The 25326-nt window shown below is 47.1% G+C and overlaps 1 protein-coding gene across 8 annotated transcripts in view; it reads left to right on the forward strand.

Annotated features, from left to right (window-relative positions):
* Positions 1-25326, forward strand: part of DAAM1 (dishevelled associated activator of morphogenesis 1) — a 579575-nt gene that overhangs the window by 416469 nt on the left and 137780 nt on the right. For 4 of the 8 annotated variants that reach the window (XM_085626090.1, XM_085626087.1, XM_085626089.1 and 1 more), the window contains 2 exons: positions 964-1071; positions 3857-3883. In XM_085626090.1, coding sequence (XP_085482216.1) covers positions 964-1071; positions 3857-3883 — 135 coding nt within the window. The remainder of the gene's footprint in view (positions 1-963; positions 1072-3856; positions 3884-25326) is intronic. The other 4 variants (XM_085626094.1, XM_085626091.1, XM_085626093.1 and 1 more) reach the window with 1 other exon arrangement.

Here is a 25326-nt window from a genome sequence, read left to right on the forward strand (position 1 = left end):
AGGCAGTGCTGTTTGTGGATGTTGGTGGAATTCTAGTTGAAGTACTGGACAGTGTAGCCTGTGGGTATAGGCTGCATTATCTGTCTTTAAATTAAATTCTCTCTTAAAGGTGTATGCAGGTCTGCATGATTTGTCACCTTTAGAGATTATTTTTTATTGCTCCGGGGTCCACGCACATGGGCGGGACTATTCACTAGATTATGACTCTAACAGAGATACCCCTACTACAGAACTGGAGTTACAGAAAAGAAACTACTCCTTCTGCATTCTGTCCATCAACTGTTGTTTTTGCATTTGTCACCCCGAGTGGGACGGGTATGCTTAGACGTGAGTCCCGTGCTCTCCACTGGAATCAAGCTATCCTGGCTGAAGATGAAACCGTCCTAGGATGCTTGTTTTCCAGTCCAGGGAGGACCTGGCTTGGCATTTCGGGCTGGACTTTTCCCATGAGGCACAGGGTCAAGACTGATTTGCATATGGCTGGGTTCAAACTAGAATGGCATGGTGAGCAAAAAAACGATGGATTTAGACCCAGATCTCTGTACTGGGGTGAATGTATGACATTGTTCTGCATTCTGTCCATCAACTGTTGTTTTTGCATTTTTCTATGGATGGCATCCCCACTGAGAGAGTTCTCTTGTGTGTTTAGACTGAAAGTTGGGGGGGGGTGCTAAAGGTAAGTGGGCATTCTGCAATGTTCATAGTGACGGATGAGAAATAGATAAGGAAATATACATGCTGATTGCTAACATTTACAGTCCACTTCTCAAAGTCAAAGATTAATTTTGTTTTAATAACATTTTATGAAAACCGGTTGCATCAGATTTAGGATCAGAATTCTTAACCAATTGCAAAGTGCTCTTTATTCCAGTGTACGTTTGTCATTGAGTTTGAGTCATTTTTACTTTACATATGTAACCCAATTACAGAAACTCCAGCTCATTGTTTTCTTCATTCCTACAGGGCAAATTGGAAGGCACGTTGTGGACAGAAATTGATGACGCAAAAGTCTTTAAGATTTTAGATCTTGAAGATATCGAAAGGACATTCTCTGCTTACCAAAGACAGCAGGTAGGTTTCTGTCTTGTGCAATCCTTGTCATCTGAAAAATATAATAACCCATTTTGAGCCCATCCATCATTCTGGCTTACTAGTGAGGCATTTGTTAAGTGCATAAATAGAATGAGGTATAAGGCAAATCCAGGTATGTACCCATCACTGTGGTATAAAAAAGTATTTACATTCCAATTGTACTTCTAATAAATTTAAACACACCTTGATGAGTACTCATTAAAATAATAGAAAACATGAATACAAACATCTACACGATCTCACGTGGGCTTTAATTTTGAATACAATATGGCTGACATTTATCTGCATAGTTCATCTTAGTTAAAGGAAAAATAAACTGGGCAATTTTCAAGTTACATATTAATTAATTGTTCATAGACCATTCTAAATTGTGCCGTCTTTGTGAGTAGGTAAATATATTGCAGTAAGACAACATTTAAAATACTTCTCTCCGTCTGTGTTAGATAGCTTACTGGGGACTTTTAATATTAACTGAATCTTAACCGTATATTAAAATATTCTACCAATTGTTTTTTTTTTGGTGAACATTCATTAATTACACAATAACATTTGTAATAAAAAATCGTATAAAGTGATACTGTCTTAATGAGTGTGAATTTTGAACATGGTACCATTTATTGCCACAGCTGTTAATTCCAAACCACTCTACTTAATGTGCGTTACTATTCCTTAACTTGTTGGTACTTATTTCATCAGCTATAGAAGGAGGAAAAGCTGTTAACCACTATATAATTACTAGCATAAGCACATAAGCCACTGAGCTTCTTTTTTTTCTGTCTAGGCACATGTACTGGTAAGGCTGCCAAGTGGGTAAACAATCTCGTTACTGGAATAATTGTGTAATTTCTTGGTCACAGATTTTATTGATTATAAAACCCTCAGAGGGTTAGTGTTTTTGATAGGTCATTTAATTTTTATTATAATTCTTGTAGACCATCATAGACCCATTACCTGCTTTGAGTAATCCTGCTAACTTCTTGCCTACTCTCTAGATAGCTTACTATCTCTCAATTCAATCTGCTTATTCCAAATGTAAAGGTGTAGGGTATTACAAATATAGGCGGAGAATTTCATCTCCCTCTGTTTATTGGCCTAAATACTTTATTTCATGCACCCCTCGAAACTCAGAAGATCTGAAGGAGTGAATAAAATCCCCAGCGAAAACCCAGGCCTTTACTAGATCTTGTTTCCTGCAGAAATCAGCAGATTGCAGATTTGAATCTCAGAAGGACCAGTTTCTTGGCAGGACTAGCTTAGTATTTTACCCTTCCTTGGTGTACAAGATGAGTATTTTTTAACAACAGATATTTTTTTAATTTGGCGGTGTGACTCATGGGACTATATTTATTTAGTATAAAGGGCGCAAGTGAAGGTTGGTGTGTATTTCCACTGTTTCGAGGAAGGCGGCTGGTGTCCCCTTTATTCTGGTTCAGCCATTAGTGATGCCCTGTTCCCGCCACCACTTCTTAAGTCGTTTGTAATCATTGTATATGGTCGCACTCTTTTTTTTAATTTTTTTAGTGCAGCCGCACAGGATGTTTGATATCCCACATCCCCCTTACCAAACAGTTCTTACTTTACCTTTGAGAAGGGTGAAAAGGAACCCCCTGGAGCTTTCAGTTGTTACGCAAGATAGTTCACCTTTTACTCTTGAGTACTTAATTTAGGCGGCGCATATGTTCTAATATGTTTGACTGAATCACTTTTTGAGTTATATAAACATTTAGCAGGAACCTAGCGCAACATACTTATAAAAAACATTATTTGGTAACTTTATCCATAGAATGTTTTATATGCTGCTACTGTTTCAGTAGCTCTACCTGTGGCATGGAAGTTTCACATAGATTTCATCAGAGAGCATGTAACGTGCTATGTTTTTATTTTTTAATGACATATCTGTAAGGTTTCATTGTTACAGTCTAACAAAAAAGGGTCATGAGGAAAAACACTTTGAGATGTATAAAGCAATTATATAGAACATTATATTCAGTGGTTTAAATGGGCAGGTACCGAGTACCTGCATTTCTTTAATTTGAAAAGTGTACTGGCGCTTCTCGTCACTGCTGCAATAAATATACTGGGAAAGTACCTGCACTTTTCAGGAGCAAACAGGTACACTAATCGGTGAGTACCTTTCCAGTTAAAGTAACGATTATACTGTCATAGGTCGGAAATAGACTAGCTTCCTCTAATGTTAATGGTGTGATGAGGTGGTAACATGATTTCCTAGTCCTCCACTTATTTTTTTATTTGTATTTCGTTTATTTCATTACTATTATTTTTTTCTAGCTGTTGTACCCTGTTCAGCATCCTAGCAGTTCCCCCCTTTTTCTTACCACCACTCTGTCGCCACCTTTAAGATAAGTCCCTGCTGACAGCATCTCCTGTGTTGGCCTGGCTTTAGTGTCTACAAAGTAACAAAAATGCAGGAACAAAGTAAATTCAGAGCTCTGGATACCAGCGTTGCTTGGGGGCACACTTAGATTGATGCACCTTGCATGGTTATGCAGTGGGAAAGTGACATTACAAATGCTTCTGCAGCAGTACATTAATTTACAATCTGTCTTTGGCAAGAGCCTTTTCATTTGCTTGATTCTATCAAGTATCTACTTGATCGAAATGCTAATTTCACCACAAATCGCCCTGTTGCATACAGTATATCTTGCTGACTCTGCTTTGGCTACTCTCTTCCTCTCTTTGCGTTTGCTGTGGCCGCTGACTTGCTCATTGCTGATTGGCTTTTCCGTGTGCCTGCTGTGAATAGGACTACTTCATGAATAGCTCCAAACAGGTAAGTTTGCTGCTGCCTCTGCTGCTTTTATTCTCAATTTCAGCTTGAGCAAGTAATGAACCATATAAGAAACCTTAAAAAATCTATTCTGCGAAATGATTGCTGTGTCATGACACACTAGTCGCATGAATTGATGATTTTTCACATTTCTGTTAAAAAAAGATGTTTGTTTTTGGGCAGGTCTGTGTTTCTAGCTTCACATTTTTGTCTAATGAATGTTTACTTTGGAAGATCTTTTCTTTTTAGGGCCTTGTCGGGACATCTCATGAAATCTGTGTAAATGTTATTGTAAAAGTAGCAATGCCACCATGCTTTACCTGGAGTATTCTGGGTGTGTTTTCTGAACAGTTTCTGACTTTCAATCATATGTTGTGTTTTTATTTCAGCTGCTCCAAACTTTAGTTTCTCCTGCTTTTTCTCATCTGTGTATGCTTTCATGTCTATTTACTCTGTTTTGTTTTCTGTAGTTTGATTCAATTTCGTTTGGCCCATTTCCCATGCTCTTCTTTCTTTTCCAGTGTCATCCTGATATCTGTGTGGATAGGTTTTGATCCCACTGTTCCTCAGACACCTTATTCAGTTTTTTCCATGGCCTCCTTTTATTCTCTGTACGTCTTTTCTTCACTCCAGTCTACTACACACCAGTTCAAAGCTCAAACATTCACCATCCCACTGACCCGCTCTTTTACACACATACTGTCTAGCACTTCGCCATTATGATACAGTTTTTCCAAATATTTTTTGCAAGTCATTACCTTTGCTTAAGTTGTCGCCCATAAAATGAATGAAAGAAACAAGATCTGTAGACGCCACTAAGGCGGTCGATTCTCTAGAGTAGAATTTGCTTGTTTAGAGTCCTCCAAAAGATTAGATGTGGACCCAATTATCTGACCTTCATCAGCCTCCTTTATCAATATCCTCTGGCTAGGGTGAAGGTTAAAGTAGAGCAGTCTGAACCATCTTAAGAGGTACTAGATGGGTGTCCCCAATCGCCTTGCATCTACGTGCTGGCACTGGAACCTCTGCCCTATTGGATCGGGGTAATGCGCTGTTGAGGGACTGGAGCAGAACGTTACATCTGATGATAGAATCTCAGAGGTGGATGATATTATACTATATGTAGCGCACCCACAGAAGACCCTAAACCGGTTACTGTAGATTGTGAATATCTTAGGTGGATACTTGGAGTTTCACTTCAACTGGCAGCAAGTAGTGCTCTACCCCCTAATACAATGGACCCCTGGTCCAATGCGTGTTTATTACTTGGGCAGCTACATCACGTGCAAGCCCCAGGGTATTCCTTAATCGTAGCTTATATGTGTCCTGAATACTTTCAAAGAAGACGCTCGACGAAATTGCCACTTTTGCTTCTAGGGCATGTGGGCCTATGTAAGATGACTAGGATAACTACAATAGAATATACCGTATGTGGTTCCTGAGGAGTACTTCAGGAAGTTGGGGGTAGAGGTAAGATTGATTCTGTTGGTTTTTCTATTATATATTCTCAGCAAAAGCAGACTTAAGGAGGAATCTAGGGCTACCTATACAAAATATTTTTGAGACTGCAGATGGTCAGATTTGCAGAATCAGGACCGTTTGCGTCCCTTCCAAATACCGAATTGGAATGATATGTACGAATGTTTTGCGACTGAAATACGGTTGCAAAACATTCACAATTAACCTCCATTTGAAAGTGGATGTTAACCCATTCACAAATTACATGGGGTCCCCTAGAGACTCCTTCCCCTTTGAGAATGGTTGAAAAAATATTTTTGGAGAGTAGGCAGTGGTCCCACGGACCACTGCCTTCTCTCAAAAAAGAAAACTTCAGAGTTCCGTTTTTTTCTTTTTAAACGCATCTCATTTTCTTTAAAGGAAAACGGGCTGTGTTTAAAAAAAGATTGCTTTATTTAAAAGCAATCACAGACATGGTAATCTTCTGACTCCAGAAGCCCACCATCCCTGTGATGGATGCGATTCCTAATTGATTGCAAATTGCGACCTACCTCATTAATATTCATGAAGTGGGTCAATTTGCGCCCCAATAGGAATCGCTAATTTAACTTAAAAGATTTTCATACATTAGAAATTGCGATTTCCTAATTGTGATTTCTGGAAATCAGAATTAGGAATTCACTACTCATGACGTATGTACATCTAACCCCTAGTGGTTTACAAAAATATGAAATAATCCTAAACAAAACAATTAATTTCATACTTTTACCCTGTTTCTCACTTTCAGGGAGGGGGTGCTTGGCCAATGAAAGTTGATGCAGGAGACCTGCTCTTACATAATCCAGTGGTTGGGAGGCTGGTGCAACCCATAACTTGATGTCTGTGTTCATGGCAAATGATGAGCCACATGGGTAGTGCCAGGTGGCAGTAATCCTGCAGAATGACCCTTTATGAATGGAATGGGATAGACTGTGATTTACAAAAACGAAAACAAGAAGCTGGGGACGAAAGGTCTCTTATTTATTAACCTGCTTCTCCAAAGGGTAATGGGTCACTTAATTGTGAAACAATATACATTGTTTCATTGAGTATGAATGTAGATTGATTGTGGTGTAGATACACATGCTGTGCATAGTCCTGCCACGCAGTGTTGTGCCCAGACATTTTCAGTTGTTTTTCTTGGAAGGAGTTTTAGTCACAAGACCTGTTGTGACTCCCCTATTATTCCACAATGCACCAGGACATGGCCTTCATCTCATCATGTCTCTACATTAGAGAAAGCAGCTCTAGGACTGATGCGTTCAACAATTGATTTTTTACAACCAGCTATGTTCCTAAGACGACTTCCCTGATGGAACCTGAGCCCTCCACTGGATTCCCTTGCTCCGGCCATCGGTGCCGCTGGATTCATCTTAGGCGCCTCTTGGAGACTGCACCTAAGGCGAGGGTACACCCTTCCAAATTTGCCCTAGTTGTAATACCAAATACCCGCACAGCACCTGTGATGCCTGTTATGCATTTTGCTAGTACTGGAGAGAACACCGTGGATTCATCCACAGGATGCAGCAGCAAGCCTCTCCTGAGATGCCAAACATTTTCTGGACTATAGACCTGTTCTGTGCCAAAGAGAAAGAGTCTGACATACGGCTTCAAAATTGTCTGAGAACAGTTGTGAAGTCCTGTATAGGAGGCAGAGGAAGAAGAGCTGGAGCCTGTGATCAAGCCAGCACCAGCAGACCCACCTCACTCCCCAAATTATACATCACCTGTCTGCGGGAAGGCTGAAATACGTCTTCCCTCAAGGACATCACCTCAGATCACTGGGTACTCTCAGTTCTACAAAAAGGGTGCGGTCTTGAATTAAAACCATGCCACCCAGCAATCCCGACCCCGCCACCACTTACTCCACTGAGACCATCTACAGCTATTTCATTTCAAAATCTTTATTTCGGTACATTAGAACAATAAAAGATACATAAAAACATTTACAGATGGAAAAAAACAGACTTATATTATTACTAGTGCCAAGTAGAAGTTCAATCAAGTAATTTTTAAAAGGAGACGCAGCTATTAGAGAAAGAGGTCCAGGTGGTCTTCTCTGAGGGTGTCGTTAGATTGGTGCCACCATCCTTTAGAAGGACCTCTCCCTCTAGCTGACTCTAGACCTTTGGCCGTCGAGCAAGTTCATCCTAACACTTTCATATGGCCACTCTGCAGGACTTCATGTCAGCACTTGATCTGAAAGGTGCATGCTTTTTCATACCCATACACCCAGCTCACTACCAGTGCATTGGCATTGTGGTAAGTGAATGCCACTTTCAGTTGAAGGCGCTACTGTTCTTAGTCAAAAGGGCTCCAATGGTGTTTACAAAGAGTCCACCAGGTAGTGGCAGCACACCTGTCCAGAAATTCCATAAACTTCTTTCCATGCCTGTACGACTAGTTGATCAAGAGAAGCAACAGTGCCTAGCACACACTCTGACATCCATGCCCTTGTTCTACAAGTTAAGATTCGCCATCAACTTCAAGAAGTCACATCTTCAACCTCAGTAGTTAACAGCCCGTCTTGGGCTCTCTACTAAAAGCTGTCACAGAGAAAACATACCCCAACAAACAGAGCGTGATGGCATTGAAACGGGGCTGCCTCTTTTTTGGACTGTATGTTCCTTCACCGTAACAACTGAGCAAACCGGGGATGCTGGCCTTGTGCATATGAACAGTGCTTCATGCCTGGTTGCACATATGACCTCTGCTAGGAGGCAGTGGGCACACATCGAAGGGCACAGTGAAGATCTAGAGTTGGTAACGACCAGGGCTACAGCACTCCCTATTATGGAACAGCACCAACCTGTTACTCAGCAGGCTTTCTAGACCCCCTTCTGCAGGTGACCATTAACACCACTCCTCTCTTATGGGATGGGGTGCTCACCTCAATGGCATGACTGTTCAAGGCACCTGGGCCCGAGTGGCAGGGCAGCACATCAATTACCTGAAATTGCTAGCTATTAGTCGAGCCCTCAGAGCTTTCTTCAAACTCATTTGTAGGAAAACAGTACTCGGGGGGGGGGGGGGGGGGGACACATTCTCCTCCAGCTCTTTTTATTGTCTCAGGAGATCTGTCACTGGTCTATCTGCAGCAGCATTCACTTGTTGGTGGAGCATTTGCTGCAGGTTGGAAACGGGTCAGCAGGATGCATTAATAAGTCCACAAGTGGAAACTCCATCCACAAGTCCTTCTCAGGTACTTTAATCAGTGGGAAACCTCTGTCATTGACCTTGTTGTTTCTCCCTCCCCCCTCCTTGCAAAATTCCAGACGTTGCCACCTGGTAGCCCCACTGACCGTTCATGGGCTAGTGGATGAACTTCTCGGGGATATTTGCCTATGCTTTTCTTACTCTCTCCCTCATTCTGTATGCAGTGAAAATAAGGCAGATGTCCTTGACCCTCATCCTAGTAGCACCATCTTTGGCAAGATACCCTGGTACTCAATGCTCCTAGAAATGTCCGTCCACTCCCATGTGAAGCTCCCACTAAGGCCAGACCTTCTCACTCAGACACCCAGATCCTAGGCATCTCAGCCTAGCAATCTGGCACCTGAGATCCTTTCAAAAGAGTGTATACTCATTCTGAAGGGAACCCTTCATTCAGGTTCACAGGGATGAAGTAGTGATTCAAACCAACCCCAAGTATCTGCCAGAGGATGTTACTCCTTTCCACATGAACCAAGCCATTGAGCTGCCAGTAAGCTTCCGAAATGCACAGCAGAAAAGGCTTTTACACAATAGATGTTAAGAGGGCACTATTGCTGCACTGATAGAATGATGTTTTTTTAGAAGTTCAATAAAATTTTTGTAGCCTTTGCCAAACCGTTCAAGAGCCACATAATCTCTAAATTGGGCATTGCAAGATGGGTTGTCAAGGTCATTTAAACTTGCTATGCTAGAGCCAAGCAAACACCCCTCATGCCCGTTAGGGCCCACTCCACTTGTAAAAAGTCTAGCTTTTCCGGGTAACACCCCTTTAGCAGATCCCTTCAATCACTCAGGCATTCACCAAACACTACTGAGTGGATATTCTGGCCCGTCACAGGTTTTAGTTGGCCCAGACTTTCTAAAAACACTGTTTCAGACATCTGTATCATCTGCTTGCTGTAAACGCTTTGAGGAGAAACTGCTTTGTAGTCTATGTAGAGCATGTGTATCTACAGCCACGGTTGCTGTGGATGGAAAATGTTAATTACTTTGTAACCATATGTACACAGCGTGTAGTGCTGTAGATTCACATGCACCAAGTGTTTATTTTGAAGCAGTTGTTGCTTGCGGGGCCTCCTGACACTCATTTGTGGGGGCCGGCACTTATTTTTCCTCATCCAACATTTACAAGAGCAAGAGTTAGAAAACCAAACAGAGGAAAGATGAACCAAGAGAAAGAAATAAAACCATCACAAAGGTATAAGACCGGAGTCTGGAAGATTGGGATAAAGGGGCAGGGAGTGTCTAGCAGTGAATTAAAGAGGGATGAGGTGGATTCAAGACTGCACAGCTTTGGTATTCGGCAGGCCAACACTTCATAGCACCGGCTGGGGGCTTCTGAGCAGATCTTTAGGCACTGCCACTCATTCTTTTTCATGTGCCCCCCTTCCTTCCCAGAAGCCAGTGATGATGACAGATGTTTTCCTCTCTTTCCCATCACAGGGCACGGCACACTGTCTTCTACACTGCTCTCCACTTACACTTCTTGCCATCTGAGTGGAAAACAGTCTGAGGTGCAGCCTGTGTTCTGATGTATTGTGGACCACGGATAGTCACAACAGTTCCTGTAACTTGTTTAAAGAACAAACATTGGCAAAACCAATAGGTCTCACCTTTGTCGACCTATTGGCTTTGCCAATGATTTTTAACCATGCTGCACCATAGCCACAATCCTGTGCAGCATGACTCAAAGCTAATAAGATTTTTTTTTAAAGTCCCTATTGTGTGGCGATTGTGTCACTGAAATATTGCTAGCAGATTTTTCTGTTTGGGGGGGGTTAGGCGCCAGTGGGTGAGGGAGAGGGTTGCTGAGTAACACGGTGGGCCGGAATGGGGCTCAGTGGCTATGGCTGGGAAGAGGGCAAGGGTATGGGTGGGAAGAGGGCAGGGGCTTGGAGAAAGAAGCGAAAAAGAGGGGTGGAAGCAACACGGAGGGCATGAGTGAGGGAGGGGAAGCCACATGGAGCGCAGAGGAGTAAACTGGCAGAGAGAAATGTTGAGCGGGAGAGAGAAAAGCACATGGGCGAGAAAGCAATGTGGTGTGGGAAGAGGCAAATGACAGTGAGTGCATCACAGTGAAATGTGTGGATAAGCACACCGCAAGAGAGTGAAACATGGTGCAGGGCACAGGGGGTTAAAAGAAATATATGAGGAAGACAGCTAGAAAACACATGCACACTTGTGGAGTGCTTAACCTAAAAGGAAAAAGTAGGTCCCTTAAGGTAAGCAGTGGAAAGAGATAGGTAAAGGGCCAATACTCCAGGGGAGGGGCAGACACAAGATGGACAAGGCAAGTAATTGAATATGAAGTGAACAAATGAGTTACAGTAAAGCCAACCAAATCCCCTGTATGTCCTATGTAGGACCACAGTATGTCTCACAACAGACAGTGCATGCGCTGTCTAGTAGACAAGACCCAAGAACAGCTTGGAAACATCTGAGCCCAACACTAGATGGCAGGGGTATGCAGAGCATGAGAATCTACGTTACTACACGCTGTTAACCGGTGGTTACATGACAACGTTTTCCTTGTCGCGTATAATTGAATAGACTACACATTTAATGTTTTTTAAGTATCCCACTCCCTTCTAAAGCCCTCCAACCCTACCTACCAACCCTAAACTTCAAACCTGCTACAAGAAACCTGTGAAACATCCACACACCTAAGCTGAGAAAGTATTTGATTTAAGATCTATCAATTTACAATGGACAAGTTACCTCGCACTTTCACACTGGGCAATTATTCTTTTATGTTCAAGAGAGGCCTGAAAGTGCACCTCCTCCTCTTGTCATGGGGTGGTTTCTTCAGTTACAGACTACAATTGGCCCTCTAATGGCCAACCTGTTTCTCCACCTGACAAATTTTATCCCGTCATAGGCCCAAGACAACTTGAGTTCACATTTTAGTCTTAACCAGTTTGAGGCCTAGCTGCCTAATAATTCACATATTATATCACTTATTTATAGACCTCCTGGTCATGCTGGTCCATGTCTGAAATCACTAGGAAGCACGCTAGCCTCTTGGGCTCTTAGGTTTTCTCATTTTGTAGTTCTTGGGGACTTTAATGCCCATATGGATAATCCTTCTCACCCGGCAATCCACTTACTTCTAGATGCTATATCATCCTTTGGACTTGAACAACAGAGGTATTCGGTCCAACTCACCAAGCTGGTCATACGTTAGTCTTCTCCAACTTGAGCCTGGACCTTTCCGAGTTGGCGCCTCTTGAGTGGTCTCATCATGACCTAATCCAATTTAATTGGCCAAGAATGTCAAAAGGCTGTTACATCACAGAGAACACCTGGGCTCACTCTAGCGCTTTCCATAAAGTCCAACAAGCTGATCTGATTCAAGCGCTTGAAGCAAACACTCCGGTTCTTTCTGGTTCCCTCGAATCGTATGCCGTGTGATTGGATTCAAGTGAGATAGCCCCTATTTCCGCACATCATTCTCATTGGACTAAACCAACAGCTCATTGATTTAATGTGGTCCTTCGATTCAGAAAAAACATCTTGAAAGGTAATAAAGGCATATCTACAGCTTAGACGATAAAATACTCTTTAAGCTATCACTGTATGACAATCGCTCAGAGGTACATCTATCCAAAAAAGTACTTTTTGATAAGGAGATTGCCAAAGCCGGTAATAAATCCAAGGAGATTTTAAAAATTGTAAAAACATTTTTTAAGCTCTGAGGTCATCTCTAGAGATCGCCGGAATGGTGTGGTGAATTGGAATTCTTTTTTCATTATAAAATCTACACCATTCAGGCAAATCTTCTCATAGATGTGCAATCAGCAATAATCCACTCTGTGACAACAAAGGTTTCTACTCCTACCAAGGGGAGTCGAACCTTCGCTAATTTCTGCCCTTTGCCTCTAGAGGACTCCTTGGCTGTCATTAAGAGTCTGAAGTCGGGTTCCCCTTCTGACCCACACCCTCCTGCATTGTTGGCTAATGTAGCCCAGGTTATTAACCCAATTATAAACAGAGTATTAAACACCTCTGTTCGAGGCATATGAGCTGCAGATTGTACACTTAGCATAGATCGCCATCTGGTGTTGGGCCCGGATGTTTGCAGTTTGTTTTTCTTCTTGGAGAGTCTTTGGAAGTCACGAGTTCGGTGACTCCTCCTTCGGTCCGTACTGCGCATGGGCTTCGGCTCCATCCTCAGATTGTTTTTTTCCGCCATCGGGCTCGGATGTGATACTTCGTGCTCCGGCTTCGAACTTCTACGGTTCCAGCCTCGACGGAAAATCCTCGTATCTTCGAGTTTCTTCATCATCATCTTCATCTCTCGAAGCGGCACTTTTCTCCATCCCGTACATCGGCACCGGCCTTCGGGCCCTCCTCGACTCCGGTCCCGGCCGATGGAAAGGACTCCGTTCAAAAAGTGCCCAAAATGTGGGTCTAAATTTCCCCACACCGACCTCCATCAGGTGTGTAATCTTTGCCTCTCTCCAGAACACGAGGCCAGAGACTGCCCCGCCTGTAAGTCTTTTCGATCGAAGAAAACCATCCGGGATCGAAAAGCTCGACGCACCATGGCGCACTCATCGTCTGCAGCTCCACCGGACATCTTCGGAGACGGCGCCGAAGCTTCGGGGCAAACACACACCGAGCAGGAAGAAGATGTCGTCAGCGCTTCCGAAGCCGACGACTCCGACGTGGAGGACATCACACCGGCGCAGCGGGCCGTGAGTACTGTGCCCCCTCCCACCCCCGCGCCCAAAACCAAAGAGACTCAGGTTACTCCCTCGCCTGCCGGCCTGGGCAAAACCAAGACCAAAGCTTCGATCACCCCACCTTCGGGCTCGGTGTCGAAGCACCCAAAGTCTCACGGCAGCTCGGGATCGAGCCAGCCGACGCCCGGTGCCGAAAAACAGCATCCGGTACCGAAGAAAGCAATATCCAGCTCGACTCCGAAGCCACCGGTGCCGAAGCCTGGACTTTCGGTGCCGACCAAACACAAACATAAATCTGTCGGCACCGACGCTCCGACGCCGAAAACTCCTTCGACGCCGAAAAAACAGGAGGCCCCAAAAAAGCATGGCGCACACAAACCATCGAAGCCCTCGGCTCCGAAATCACCGGTGCCGACGGACGATTCGACGCCACTGGCTCTGTTTACACCAGACCCTCTACAAAAGACTCTGTCCAAAGATCCAAAGACTGGACTATTGACTTTAATTATCAAGAAAAGACGCCTTGATACTCCGGCTCCTCCTCCACCACCCAAAAGGAAGGACTCTGCTACTTCACCCCTCAGAGTGCCCTCCCCACTACCGCCTCCCCTACCTCCTCCACCACCTCCACCCCCTCCCCCTCCCAGGTCTCCGCCACCTCCACCTCACTACGATCCGGCCCCAGATCCGGATGACGGGGACCCGGACAATTACCCGGCGGACGCCCCAATGGATCCCACTCCACCAGGGACCCCAGACCCATGGGAGGATTACAATAACCCTGATATACCAGATATACCTCAGGACGACCTATACCCATCCAGGCCGTCTCCTCCAGAGGACTCCTTAGGGTTTCATCATTTAGTGCAGAGAGCAGCACACTACCATGGGGTGGACATGCACAGTGAACCAGTGGAGGAAGACTTCCTACTGGATACATTTGACATACAAGACAAATCCACTTCTATTTTACCCATGCTTAAGGGTGTCACCAAGCACGCTACAGAGGTGTTCAAAGACCCTGTCAGGGCCAGAGTACTGAACCCTAGAATAGAGAAGAAGTACAAAGCGGCACCCACAGACCCTGCATACATTAAGGGCCCTGCTCCCCTAGATTCCCTAGTTGTCTCCACAGCTAGAAAGCGGGCTAACTCCCAATCCTCAGGAGAAGCCCCACCGCCAGACAAGGAATCTAAACTTCTGGACGCGTCTGGTAAACGCACCGCCTCCCAAGCTGCAAACATGTGGCGCATTGCAAACACACAAGCACTGCTTGCGCGATATGACAGAGCACACTATGACGAACTAGAGGCTCTTATGCAGCACCTTCCAGAAAAACACAAGCGCAAGGCTCATGACCTGATACAGGAGGGTAAACTAATTACAAACACCTCCATTAAATGTGCCCTCGATGCAGCCGACACTGCTTCTAGAGCCATAAATACAAGTGTCCTGCTTCGTCGCCATGCCTGGCTCAGGATCTCAGGGTTCAAGCCTGAAGTCCAGGCATCCATACTCAACCACCCCTTTGACCAGCAAACTCTCTTTGGGCCAAAGGTAGACGAAGCGTTGGAAAAGATGAAAAAGGACACAGACACAGCAAAGTCTATGGGGGCACTCCAAACACAAGCCTCTAAACGTTCCTTTCGACGCTCGTCCTTTCGTGGCACAGGCAGAGGCTCCTCCACCGATAACGCCTCTACCTCCTACAAGTCCCCTCCTCAAAATACCTTTTCAAAGGGCAATCAAAGGGGTGGTTACAGAGGCAACAACAACAAGGGCAGGGGCAAAACCAACAACACCCGTTCTGCCACCCCACCCGCACAATGACTCCCCTCCGCTCCCCCCAGACCATCCCACTCCGGTCGGGGGCAGACTGCAAAACTTTATCCACGCATGGGAGTCCATAACATCGGACAAATGGGTGACCCAAATCATTCGGTCAGGGTACTGTCTCGAACTAACATCTACCCCACCCAATATCCCACCAAGGCACCGTCCAATGTCTCAAGAACATTCCACACTGCTCAAACAAGAGGTACTCTCACTCCTCCAAAAACACGCTATAGAGCAGGTCCCCGTCAATCAACAAAATCTAGGGGTCTACTCCCTATATTTCTTAATACCAAAGAAAGACGGGACCCTCAGACCCATTCTCGACCTCCGGCCTCTAAATGCCTACATACATTCAGACCATTTTCACATGGTCACCCTACAGCAAGTCCTCCCACTCCTCTGCCAGGGAGACTTTCTCACAACCTTGGATCTGAAAGACGCATACTTTCACATTCCAATACACCCCTCTCACAGGAAATACCTCAGGTTCGTGGTGGACGGGCAACATTACCAATTCACGGTTCTCCCCTTCGGGGTCACCACCGCACCACGGGTGTTTACCAAATGCCTAGCAGTAGTAGCAGCACACCTCAGACGTCAACATATTCACGTCTTCCCTTACCTAGACGACTGGCTGATAAAAGCCGCGTCCTACGACCAATGTGTGCAGCATACAAACAGCACCATCCAACTGCTCCACCAGCTAGGCTTCACGGTGAACTACCAAAAGTCCCACCTCATACCATCTCACACAAAGCAATATCTCGGGGCCACTATAGACACCTCCAAGGGTATTGCCTATCCAAACTCAGCCAGAATCACAAGCATTCAAGCCTTACGCAAAACATTCCTTCCTCAACACTCTCTTCCAGCAAGAGTGTTTATGAAGCTCATAGGAATGATGGCGTCTTGCATTTTCATAGTGCCCCATGCAAGACTCCACATGCGTCCACTTCAAGAGTGCCTAGCACAACAGTGGAACCAGGCCCAGGGTCAGCTGACGGATCTGGTGTTGGTGGACGGCCGCACACATCACTCTCTGCAGTGGTGGAACACCACAAACCTTTCCAAAGGACGGCCGTTCCTGGATCCGGTCCCTCAGGTGATTCTAACAGCGGACGCATCGCTCTCCGGCTGGGGAGCGCACCTTCTACACCTCACCATGCAAGGTCTATGGACGCCACAGCAAAAATCGCTCCACATCAACCATCTGGAGCTCTTGGCGATCTTTCTAGCCCTAAAATCTTTCCAAAAACAGATTTCGGGCAAAGCAGTCCTCATTCGCACAGACAATATGACTGCAATGTATTATATCCAAAAACAGGGGGGGACACACTCTCCCCAGCTCTCCCGCTTAGCCCAGAGCATATGGAGATGGGCAATTCCTCAAAACATCTTTCTCCTGGCACAGCACGTTCCAGGCGTACAAAACACCATGGCAGATCTGCTCAGCAGACAAACGCAACAACTACACGAATGGGAACTGCATCCACAAGTTCTTCACCCATTCTTCCAACAGTGGGGGCATCCTCAGATAGACCTCTTCGCCACCCACGAAAACAAAAAATGCCCAAGCTTCGCCGCCAGATACCCACACCCATTGTCCAAGGGCAATGCGATATGGATGAACTGGTCAGGCAGATTTGCATACGCCTTTCCACCTCTCCCACTAATTCCATTAGTGGTCAGGAAGCTACAACAGCACTCCCTCACACTCATTCTGGTAGCTCCGACGTGGGCCAGGCAGCCGTGGTACACCACGCTACTACAACTGTCAGTGGTACCACATCAAAAACTGCATCTATCCCCATGCCTCCTAACCCAGAACCATGGAGAAATCAGGCACCCGGACCCAGCTCAGCTCAACCTGGCGATCTGGCTCCTGAAATCCTAGAATTCGGATACCTTAACCTTCCCCCTGATTGCATGAACATCATCATGGAAGCCAGACGTCCTACCACTAGAGCATGCTATGCCGCAAAGTGGAAAAGATTTGTAATTTACTGCCGTAACAATACAATCAACCCTCTAGATGCATCCATACAGCACATCATATGCTATCTGCTCCATCTTCACAGGTGTAACCTGGCATATTCATCCATACGCCTACACCTAGCAGCGATCGCTGCTTATCTACAAAACAGACAGCATTTATCACTCTTCAGAGTGCCCGCTATTAAAGCCTTCATGGAAGGCCTTAAACGCGTAATTCCTCCCAGGGCACCACCTTCCCCTGTATGGAATCTAAATTTAGTTCTTACACGACTAATGGGTCCGCCCTTCGAACCAATGCATAAATGTGAGCTACAGTTTCTCACCTGGAAAACAGCTTTCCTTGTAGCTATCACTTCCCTTAGAAGGGTTGGTGAAATACAAGCGTTCACCATACAGGAACCCTACATACAAATGCATCACAGCAAGGTCATACTTCGCACAAATCCGAAGTTTCTGCCCAAAGTCATTTCCCCCTTCCACCTCAATCAATCAGTGGAATTACCTGTCTTCTTTTCGCAACCCCAATCTGTTGCAGAAAGGGCCTTACACACACTTGATGTGAAAAGGGCGTTGCTATACTACATACAAAGAACGCAACCCTTCAGGAAGACTAAACAATTGTTCGTTTCCTTCTCTCCACCACATAAAGGCAACCCCATTTCTAAATCAGGGATAGCTAGGTGGATTGTAAAATGCATACAAATTTGCTATCAAAAGGCAAAGAGAACATTATATGTTCCTCCTAAAGCCCACTCTACAAGAAAGTTAGGGGCTTCTATGGCTTTTCTAGGGAACATACCCTTAGATGACATCTGCAAAGCAGCCACATGGTCTACACCGCACACCTTCACAAAACACTACTGTGTAGATGTGCATTCCAAGCAGCAAGCTAGGGTGGGCCAGGCTGTACTAAAGACACTTTTTCAAACAGCTGCAACGGATACCGGTGGTCGCCGCTAAGGTTGGGTACTGCTATATAATCTATGCTAAGTGTACAATCTGCAGCTCATATGCCTCGAACGGAATATGCTACTTACCAGTATGCATCTGTTCTTGGCATGTAGAGCTGCAGAGTTGTACACGCCCACCCGCTTCCCCGGCTACCTGTATCCGTTCCAGTACATCTTATTTAAATACAACACATGGGTTTCTCACTGTTATTACTACGCTCCATCATTTCCCTGTTGGCGAAAAACAATCTGAGGATGGAGCCGAAGCCCATGCGCAGTACGGACCGAAGGAGGAGTCACCGAACTCGTGACTTCCAAAGACTGTCCAAGAAGAAAAACAAACTGCAAACATCCGGGCCCAACACCAGATTGCGATCTATGCTAAGTGTACAACTCTGCAGCTCTACATGCCAAGAACAGATGCATACTGGTAAGTAGCATATTCCTTACAATCTGGCAAGGTTCCGGCCCACCTGAAAAGTGCACCAGTCATACCATTACTTAAAAAACCCACAGCGGACCCGAAAGCGCAGGCTAATTATAGATCCTTCTCCCTGCTTTTTCCAAAATATTGGAAAACTCGGTCAACGCAAGATTGTCACAATTTCTGGAGAACAATCTCCGATACCCTAGCCAGTCAGGTTTTAGACCTCACTTCAGTACCAAAACTGCACTTTTAGAAGTTGTGGAATATGTAAGAGGCGCACTAGACATAGGAGGCAAGGCCATCTTGATCATGCTGGACTTATCGACGGCCTTCGATACTGTTCCTCATCGAAGGCTGCTTGATAGCCTCCAGGCAATTGGGATTAAGAATATTGTCCTGAACTGCCTTACCTCTTTTGTGGATGAAAGAAACCAAGAGGTTTGGATGATTATAGGCCTTTTTTTCGCATGCCATAACAGCGCATGCCATAACAACGCGGTTATTACAACAACTGCGTTGTTATTTTGCATACCATTACAACGCAAGTCGGAAGAACGACTTGCTTTTAGGGGGCACTGGATGTTGAAATAGTATAATTTACTATTCCAACTCCAGCCTATGCGGACACTAGGGAAGGTGTTAGATTTTAAATCCAACACCTTCTGCCCCCTAACGCAAGTCGTTTTTCCGACTTGCGTTGTAACGGTATGTGAAATAACAATGCGGTCGTTGTAATGACCACGTTGTTATGGCATGCGTTGTTTAGCATGCAAAGTAAAAGCTGTTTACCGGTTTGGAAGCCTCCTTTTTCCTCCAAAGCAACCAAACTGATTGTTGGTGTACCTCAGGGCTCAGCTTTAAGCCCTACTCTACTTAATGTATAGCTGTACCATTGGCGGTACTGGCGGAGTTTCTGGAAGCTAAATATTTTGTATGCAGATAACACCCAGCTTCTCCTGTGGAAAAGGAGAAGAGTTTGCTGGGGGGCTATTAATAACTGCCTCTCTTAAGGTGTTCCAGTGGTTGGCAATTAATCAGCTAAACGCAACCCGGATAAGACCGATATTATGATCTTCGGTTCATCTTTCCCTAACCTATGGAGATCTTTCTGACCAAAGGACGCTTCGCTTCTCGGTCCTCAACAGGGCTCAATAAGGAACTTAGGCATTACATTTGATATTGCCCTTTCCTTCCAGCCACAGATCCAGGCTTTGATTTCTTACTTGGGGATGCTTTGGATGCTGAAAAAAGTCTTGCCCCTCTTGTCAGAGTCTTCCAAGAGAATGGTAATCCAAGCGATAATAACCTCTAAATTGGATTAGAGGAATGTTCTCTACTTGGGCCGTCCGGCAGTAGCTCCTGGGCAGACTTCAGGTGGTTCAGAACTCAGCAGCCCGGTGGCTTCTCAACCTCTCTCCCCATCTGGAGGCCCTTCAAAAAGATATTGTTTAAATCCATAGTCCTGGTACATAAAGACCTGCATGGCTCAGGGGCCGGCTATCTAAGGGAGAGTATCTGTGACTATGTCCCTGCCTGAACATTACGCTCCTCTTCTGAACACTTGGCTAGAGTCCCAAAAATCTGCCAGCTTATAACAGGCAGCAGATCCTTCTATCTGGGGCCGGTCACATAGAACAAACTCACGACTCGTGATCTCTGCCTTTAAGAAAAAAATAAAGACTTAGTTCTTCTGAGCCTCTGCATAGGTCTTCACAGTAGGTGCCGTTATTTCTGTTTAGCGCCGGGACACTCTTTGGAGTAGCTGCACGCTGTATAAATCACAGTAACATAACATTCAAATTGCTAATGCAACATTCCTGTGCAGGATGGCAAATAACAGCAGTTGTCACTCGGTATTATTAACGATGAGTATTGAGGGCCTGCTTGACCATCTGTAACGTCTGCAGTAGGAGGGAGTGTGTGTAATGCAGCTTTCCATTGAAAAGTGGCTGGTCAGGAGGCCATACTAATGGTGATTGTATCTGAAAGAAACATGTAGTGATAGATTCCTTACCTTAGAATTACCCCCAGGCGTCAGACTGGATCCGTAAAGTTTACTTCAGCAGTACCCCTGCGCGTTGGTAGGCGTCGTCATGCGGCTCCGCGTGCGTCGTTGGCATCGTCAGCGCCGAGATGACAGCGCAAGAGCTACTTAGACGCGCCCACACGCGCTGATGTCAGTTCTTTCTTTTTCCGCACCAGCAAGCGCAGTTCCAGGAAGAGCAAGTACCCCCAGTCATTTGTGACTGAGTTTTTTCGAGGCCTTTTGTCTCAATTTCTTCGAGTCGATCAACTCCTGGTGTCGTAGAGATGCCTTGCTTCAAGAACTGTGGCGACTGTCACCGCATGACGGTGACGGACCCACACCGCGTGTGTCTCTACTGTCTGGGGCGCGACCACAACTCCAAGTCGTTCCCCGACTGCCAGGCCATGGCACCGAAAACTTTGTAGCAGCAGTCCGGAAAGTTGCTGGAAGTCCGGAAGTCGGCTCCGTGCCGCTCCGGGTCCCATGGGAGGTCGAGGGACCGGTCGCGGAGCCGTCACCATTGAAGCGTAGTCGCTCCTCGACTTCCCCTCGTGCGACGCGGCTGAGGGTGCGGGTGGTGCCACCCCCGGCAGAGCCTGCGACATCGCCGCCGGCCTACCCACCCTTTCCGGGTCCGTCGGCGACACCTGCTCAGGTGCCAGAGTTTCTTGCTGCCATGGCCCAACTCTTTGGGCCATCTGGCCTCACCAGTGTGCCTACAGCCCCTGCGGGCCCGACTAGAGGTCCTGTCCTTCCATCGCCGGCTGCTCCGGCCCCGGCATCGCCAGTGGCTCTGGCCCTGCAGCCGCAGGACCTTCTGGGATCCAGAATCGGACCCCGGTCGACCTCGTAGCACCTCCACTGCCGTCGACCCCACCGGCACCACCTCGGACGTCGCCCGCTCCTTGGGACGACGACGTCCCCAGTTTCAGCACGACAACGGTGCCAGATCGATGCCGTGTGGTGCCGATCCCGACGGGGCCCTTTTTCCCCTTTGTCCGTCCTCCTTATTTTCAGACTGTTTCGCAGACTTCGGAGGAAGGGGAGGACTTGGAGGGGTCTGAGGACCCTCTCACACAACAGTATGATTATGATCCGGACTGGGCAGAGGAGGCCAGTGGTCTTGACACCTCACCTGACCTTGGCATGCTGTCTCCTCCTACCGTGGCTAAGGAGGAGGGAGCCAGTTATGCAGTGGTAGTACGTAGGGCCCTCCACCTCGAACTCCCTACGGTGGCCGTCAGGACTAACCTCCTGATAGAAGTGCTTCAGCTGGCGGCAACCTCGTCGGAGCCCTTGCTGCCTTTTAATGATGCACTTTCTGACATCCTTTTCGGCACTTGGTCCAGGCCCAACTCAGGGGCACCTGTGGACAGGAACGTGGCCCGCCGCCATCCCCCGGCTCCGGGCGACCCCCTCTTTCCTCCCAACACCCCACTCCCGAGAGCTTGGCTGTCCAAGCCTCTGCTTCCTAGAGCGCGATCCCTTCCACACCTCCGGATAAGGAATCCAAGAAGCTGGAACAGCTTGGCAAGAAGCTGATTTCATTTGCCAGCTTAGCGCTGCAGGCGGTGAACACCACATGCCTCTTGGGCCGTTATTCCCACTCTCTGTGGGATACAGTTGCGCAGGTGCTGCCCAACTGTCCGGAGGAGGCACGGACTGTACTCTCCCAAGCTATAGCAGCTGGCAGAGACGCAGCAAAGTTAACCATTCATTGTGGGCTTGATACCGCCGACTCGCTGGGCAGGGCGATTTCCACGACGGTGGTGCTTCGGCGCCACGCCTGGCTGAGAACAACTGGCTTCTCAAGGGATGTCAGAACACCTTGATGGACATGCCCTTGGATGACATTCACCTTTTTGGCAATAAAGCGGATAGTGCGTTGGAGCGGTTTAAGGACTCGAGGGTTGCGGCCAAGTCCTTGGGCCTGTCGGCCACTCACCCTCCTCCGCCTTCCGCTTTTCGCTCCTTTCTTGGCCACGTAAGAGGTGCCTCAACACATTCGTTCCAGAGCCACAGGCCTGAGTAGCAACATTCTTAGCGCGGCCGCAGGAACCGTCAAGGCGGTTCTGGGACCCAGCGGGCGGGTCAGTCCACCTCCACCCCTGCATATCCACTGCAAAGCCTTCCTAGTCCGACCCTTCAGGACCATCAAACGCCAGTGGGCGGCAGAATTCGCCATCATCTCCCCCACTGGCGCAACATCACTTCGGACAAGTGGGTGCTGCAAATTGTCTGAAGGGGCTACTCCTTCCCCTTCGAGACTTCCCCTCCAGCCATACCACCTCATGTCAAGGGACCATCTTGTGCTTCTTCAGCAGGAAGTCACGGCTCTCTTGGCCAAGGGGGCCATCGAGCGCATTCCTGGGCCAGAAGTAGGTCGTGGTTGTTTTTCCCACTACTTTCTGCTCCCCAAGAAGGACAAGGGTCTGCGTCCTAGCTTAGACCTTCGGAACGTCAATCGCTTCCGGAAGGAGAAGTTCAAGATACTCACACTTGCTCAGGTCTTGTCTGCCCTAGACCTGCAAGATTGGATGTTAGCGTTGGATTTGCAGGACGCTTACTTTCATATTCCTGTCCTGCCGGCCCACCGGCGTTACCTGCGGTTCACGGTAGGTCACAAGCACTTTCAGTTCACCGTGCTCCCTTTTGGCGTTACCAGCGCCCCTCTGGTGTTCACGAAAGTGATGGCGGTGGTCGCAGCTCATCTGCGCAGATCAGGGGTCCCAGTCTTCCCCTATCTCAATGACTGATTGTTGAAGGCAGGCTCGCCCAAAGCAGTTTTCTCCCACCTCCAGACTACAGCCGACCTCCTACATTGGGGTTCTCCATCAACGTGCCGAAGTCGCACCTGATTACCTCTCACAAGCTCCTCTTCATCGGAGCGGTTCTGGATTCGACGCAGTTTCGGGTTTATCCTCCCGAGCAGCGAGTCTGGGGTATTCAGGCTATGATTCCGATCTTTCAGCCTTTATCCCTGGTTTCGGTCAGGATAACCCTCCGGCTTCTGGGCCTGATGGCCTCCTGCATGTTGGTGGATCATGCCAGATGGCATATGCGGGCTCTGCAGTGGGACCTGAAGTTCCAGTGGGCACAGCAACAGGGCAACCTGTCAGATCACGTCCAGATCTCGGGGGGCACTGCACTACAATTGCAGTGGTGGCTCACAAATCACGATTGGGTCAATGGCAGATCCCTCTCCCTTCCCCAACCGGAACACACAGTGGTAACGGACGCGTCCCTTTTGAAGTAAAAGCCTCACTCACATAATAGTGACATGCTTCATTATAGGCAAATACTCCACACCCAGAGAAGATGGTACTCTCTGGGCGGACTCAACCAAAGATGTAATGGGAGTGCTTAGATAAATGAATAACTGGTTAAGCAGGGAACCAGATTAGGTTAAAAATACCTATGAGTGTACCCTTTCCTGAATCCTTATTCGCGGGCACTCATGGTGTTAAATGGTAGCGGCAGTCGTAGTCGATAACCTTTCAAGTATTGCCCGGCGGTAATCGCCTCTTATACCATTCGATGATAAACCAATAAAGAGGCAGGCGCCGGAGACTGGAAGGCAGGAAACAAAGTTTTATTCCGTCGGAGTGGAACACATCAGATCAGACAACGAGGTATCGTCACGAGGTGCTCTAACTGCATCTCTGAGGCCTGGCCTCTTATACACAGGTTTATGACTTTATTGCAGGTTTATCATACATGGCACATTCTTGAGATCGTTTTGATACATGAAAGAACATCCTCAGAATCCCCACTTCAAGCTCGTTCCCACACATATCTACAGTGGAAGTCCCCACCCCACCCATAGTAAGAGATGGCTATCACACAGCTGGACATTCCGCCAATTCCCGGGGGTGTGTGTGACCGGTCGGGTCTCAGGGGGTGGGGGGCCTTGATCTACTGTAATCCCTTTGATGTGGGGTGTTTCCCTTACAGTAGGGGCAATAAACTGCATCCGCAGGGCTAGGTGATGGCCTGGGATCGGTTCGGACAATTGAGCGCAGAGGAAGGGGGTTATCAAAGAGATGCATGACCATGTATGGGATGTCGGTCAGGCGTGGGATGTGGTTCCATGGCAGGGTCGCGCAGAAGGAGAGGGTTTATGGCCTGTGTATGGGCGCGCGGGGGATTGCTCGCAGCGCATGGGGTACGTGCTGGCGATCGGCAATGAGCAGGGAGAGACCAGGGTACCTAAAAATGGCTGCCGTGCGCTTTCCTGTGTGTCGCGCTGGGGAGAGACAAGATGGCGCAGATAATGTTCAGTTCGCAAGCTAAATTTCCACAGTCCTCCCTTTTAACATATCTCGCCAGCTTGTTTTAGTTCGGATCTATCCCCATGATACTACGAACTTACACCTCATACAAAGCTTTCATTCGCTCCGCTTCAAAGTTCAGAGTCTTAGGGCAGATGCAGTTCATAAAAAGCGAACATAAAGGTGGCAGACACTGAATCCCCAAGCAGCATCCACATAGTATCACAATTGGTATTAGGATAAATGAAAACAGCTTCCATCCCCAACTTCTAATAGTGTCCCAAACCCAACTTCCCAGTGACCATTCTTCTTGCTCCTGATGAACCTCTGCGGAAAGTCTGTGGAGGTGTTCAATTGCTTTGTAGACTGAGGGTGAGTTATCCGGTACGTAGGTACAACAGCTGGACCCAATGATGTGGCACGCTCCTCCACGATCAGCCAGAACCACATCTAGAACGAGGCGGTTCTGAAGAGCCACCAGGCGGACGGCCTGAAGCTCGGCGGTGTTGTTGGCGAGGATGCCAGCCGTAATGTTCATCGCCGTTT

This window comes from Triturus cristatus, chromosome 9 (genome assembly GCF_964204655.1).
Source record: "Triturus cristatus chromosome 9, aTriCri1.1, whole genome shotgun sequence".
NCBI lineage: Eukaryota > Metazoa > Chordata > Amphibia > Caudata > Salamandridae > Triturus > Triturus cristatus.